Below are 3,942 nucleotides of genomic sequence, written 5' to 3'. Positions count from 1 at the left end.
CACAGCCCGACGTGGTGCGTAAATAGGAACCTTGATGTGTATTTCCGGGTGAAAACGCGTCACTCAGAATGAACCCTATGCAATGTTCCATACATTCGGCTTCACTAGAAGCCGGACGTTAAATCTCCAACTTCACACAGGTCTCAATGCCAGATCCCAATGCCTTCTATTGGTCAGCTCCTCCCACATCGCCTATTGCACGCTGGGGAAAATTTGCCGGAAATGGGTGATTTGTGCTGAAACATAACCTGACTGCGGTCCAACATGAACTGCAAATCAGGAAGTAATAGACACAGAAGTCACCCATTGGTCCGGCCAACCCAATATTGTCAGCCAGAGACCAGTGAGCATTGGAGGGGCTAGCAGAGTATCAGGGACTGTCCTAGTTACTGACAGCCTGATTTATTATTATTAAAAATAATAATAATAAAATATGTGGATCTGAGTCCCAGGTTCAAATCCTGGCCGGTAAAATATCTGCATGGAGTTTGCAGATTCTCCCCGTGTTTTCGTGGGTTTCCTCCTATATTCCAAAAACATGCAGTTAGGTTAATTCCATCCTTTGAGGGATAGCTAGTCAGATGACTATGGATTTTGTACAGCGCTGTGCAATATGTAGGCGTTATATAAATACTATGTAATAATAATAATAATAATAGATGATGATACACCAGCATGCTGATCCTCTTACCTTAGAAATGAGCTCTGAAATTTCAGCTGATGATTTAGTGACCAGCGACACTGAAGAATCCGACCAAAATACCTAAAGAGAAAAAAAAATGTATAAAATAAAAACATAAAGTGCTGGCCTGGAGAAAAAAAAAAAGACAGTCATCTGAGAAAGGAAATGGCTGTATGCAGAACTGCCCCCAACCCCTGTGATGGAAGAGACCCTCGCTGCAAACACCAACTGATTAATAAAGGGGCTGTCCTGGTAGTCTGGATGTGTTGGAAATATTTCCAGTGAAGTTGATCCAGTGAAAGAATTGTGTGACCTCTATGCATGCAACTGGAACACATGAAAAAAAATAAAAATCCAACTTTAAAGTAGCCTGCAGTACCTTTCCTTTGCCACAAGATGGTCTTAGTCTTCTGCTCAGTGTCACTCCACCCAGAACACTGAGGAAGCACGGTGAGTGCAGAGTGTCATGACTCCACCCCTGAACACAGAAGCTTGCACTCATAGTATAATGATATAGAGAGGGACAGAGGTCATTGGTCTCGGAGTCATTAAAAACTGCCCATTTCAGGGAGAATAATAAAGCGGAGGAAGACCCAGCAACTCATATGACTGTACAGAAAATGTCAGCAAAGGGTATTTATGTGAAAAAATAACTCTAGAGTTGGGGTTGATTTTTTCATGTTTTGTTTTACCCATGTTTGATGACATAGCAGACTTTGAGGTTGGGGTATGTAAGCAGACACAGGGGTGGCACAGGGGGCACTGGGGGCAGTTCTCCCAGGGACCCTATATGCATTAGGATGGTTATCTTTGTGTTTAGGTATTTACCCTCAGGTAATGTGACTTCCACCCAATATTCAAAAACTACTTCTAAGTGACTGGCTTTGTCTCCATGACTGTGATGTGACTGGCTCAGTGTTCTCTGTACAGCACTGTGGTATATGTCGGAGCTAAATAAATGTAACAGAAATGGGGAGCAGAGAGGATAGAAGAATGGGGGGCAGAGAGGATAGAAGAAGAAGGGGGAAGAGTGGGGGAGGTGGGGGCAGGAAGTCATTTGGGCTGTACAGATTTGTGTAGGTGAAGTTACGCTGATGCTGCACTCAGAATCATTACACCATTACAAGTGCTGGCGACGTCCTGCAGAATATCCAGGACAGCAGCAGGTAAGGATCAGCAGTTTCCTAAATTCCCTGACTTTATAACAGCTCAGATAATTGCAGCTCTTTTTTTCCACTCGTTGTATTCCAGGCCCAGCGAGGAAAATATTCTACGCCGCGCTGATCAAAGTCTCTGCATGGTTTCTGTACAGTATGCACAGAGACTGAAACATTTCCATGTGCAGCGTAGCCAGTGGTGAGTCAGAGCCAGATGCGATCATACTGTCTAGATCTGGAAATCCCCCATCCAGGCCCAGATCTCTACCTGGGGGGCTAATGCACGCAGGTAGTTCCAGGGTGGGCCCGTGGGGGAAGCGGGGCAGGGTCATGTGACTTGAACCCTCACCATTCACATACAATTCTCAGATTACAGATCTTCAGGGAATTGTCGACATCTTGTATCTGTCCTCCAGCTGTTCCTTGTACTGTACAGAGAAGTGATGAGATATTCGTTCCTGTGCGACATTGCTGGACACCGGCCCGAGTTTAATTTTATACCTAAATCGGAAACCCGCAGCAGCCTCAGCAATGGCCGCCAAAATTCCCTTCTCTTATTATTACAGCTGGATAAGCAAACATTGTCTAAATATAAAAGCCATGTGTATTGTTAGAAGAATCTCAGTGTTCTTTGTGTAGATCTGTACAGTAATTCGGTGTGATAGAAGCTTCCTGTAAAACAGACCGGTCTTGTCTCCACCCCCTCCTAAAGTCTTCTATGGGCAGCCTGTAGTGGGTGTGGCCTGTTGGGTCCCTCCCACAGCTTTACATGCAGCACAATGATAACGTAGCCCCAGGGGAATATCTTGTATGCAATCTGGGTCCGGACTCCACCCCCTTCTGTAGTTTTCTGCAATCAGCCTGTAGTGGGTGGGGCCTGCTTGGGCATTCATGTCACAGCCTGACTGCATTCCATGGACAAATCTTATTGGCTGTTTAGCAGCAGGACCCTCCCAGGAGGATCCAGGAGAGAAGTCTCTAGCATTGAGGACACTGCAAGGGGATGGAAAGGGAATGGCCTGCAAGGGCAGATCTGTAGAATTGGCAAAAAATCTGGATGGGGAATAAAATGCAGGAGGGTCTGGAGGGGTTATATTTGCCAGAAATTGCCAGAAATGATGATATGAACTCCCTGGTGGGTGGGATCGCTGGTAAGGTATTTGGGGCAATAGGTTTTGAGATTAAAGCTGCTGCCAATGTGAATGGCTTCGGTTTTTGGAATCTCACTGACCACAAGAGGGACATCCCTGGACCGGAGGATAAGGCAGCAGCACAACATTACGGCTGGCTTTCAGCACGTGTTCATTCCCAGCACTACGCTTCCTGTTTACGTTGTACAGTTTGGATCCTGCAGTCTGGAAAAACAAACCACGCAGGATACGGCGCTATGTCCACAAATGCCGACTCAGCATAATCCTGGACAAATAAACTCACCAGAAGGAAGCCGCATGGACAAGTAAAAAAAAGCTTTTTCCTGCAGACGTCAGCTGTGCCATCACTTTCCCACTACATCCAGGAAAAAGTGAAATCTTACTCTTTGAAATGACGATCAGAAAGCGATCTGTGGGGTGCAGGGTCTCTGTGCTTTTCTATGCAATCCAGGCAGCTTGTGGCTGGTGGGAGGGGCCAGTGGGACGCTGTGTGCAGTGGGATGGCTCTTGGGAGGAGTTAAGCAAATTTCAGTATAGAAGAGTAAGCGAGCATTCAAGGTATAAGTGATCGATGCTGGATATACTCTAGCCAGGAAATAGAGTGGGCTCTGATTTGCTGCAGCTTCTAATGTACATTGTGAAAAGCTCACAAGTGTACAGTGAAATCAGAGGGAGCAATTTCAGTCCAGGAGGCAAGCTGCACAGACAGAATGGGGGGAACGGGGGAAGAGGGCAAATGTGATGAGAGGAGGGCCAGAAAAAAAGAATGAAAGGCCAGGAGGGCAGATTTGACAAAGGCCGGTAGGGCAGATTTGACAAAGGCCGGTAGGGCAGATTTGACAAAGGGCAGTAGGGCAGATTTGACAAAGGCCAGATTTGACAAAGGCCAGGAGGGCAGATTTGACAAAGGCCAGGAGGGCAGATTTGACAAAGGCCAGGAGGGCAGATTTGA

General features: G+C 46.3%; 1 protein-coding gene across 1 annotated transcript in view; it reads right to left on the bottom strand.

Moving 5' to 3' along the window:
• Positions 1-3,942, bottom strand: part of ZCCHC14 (zinc finger CCHC-type containing 14) — a gene marked incomplete in the record, with an annotated part of 28,091 nt that overhangs the window by 14,837 nt on the left and 9,312 nt on the right. Inside the window, 1 exon segment of the mRNA XM_072421399.1 lies at positions 692-763. Within this exon segment, the coding sequence (XP_072277500.1) occupies positions 692-763 (72 nt within the window).

This window comes from Pyxicephalus adspersus, chromosome 9 (genome assembly GCF_032062135.1).
Source record: "Pyxicephalus adspersus chromosome 9, UCB_Pads_2.0, whole genome shotgun sequence".
NCBI lineage: Eukaryota > Metazoa > Chordata > Amphibia > Anura > Pyxicephalidae > Pyxicephalus > Pyxicephalus adspersus.
This window is presented reverse-complemented; position numbering and strand designations above follow the sequence as displayed.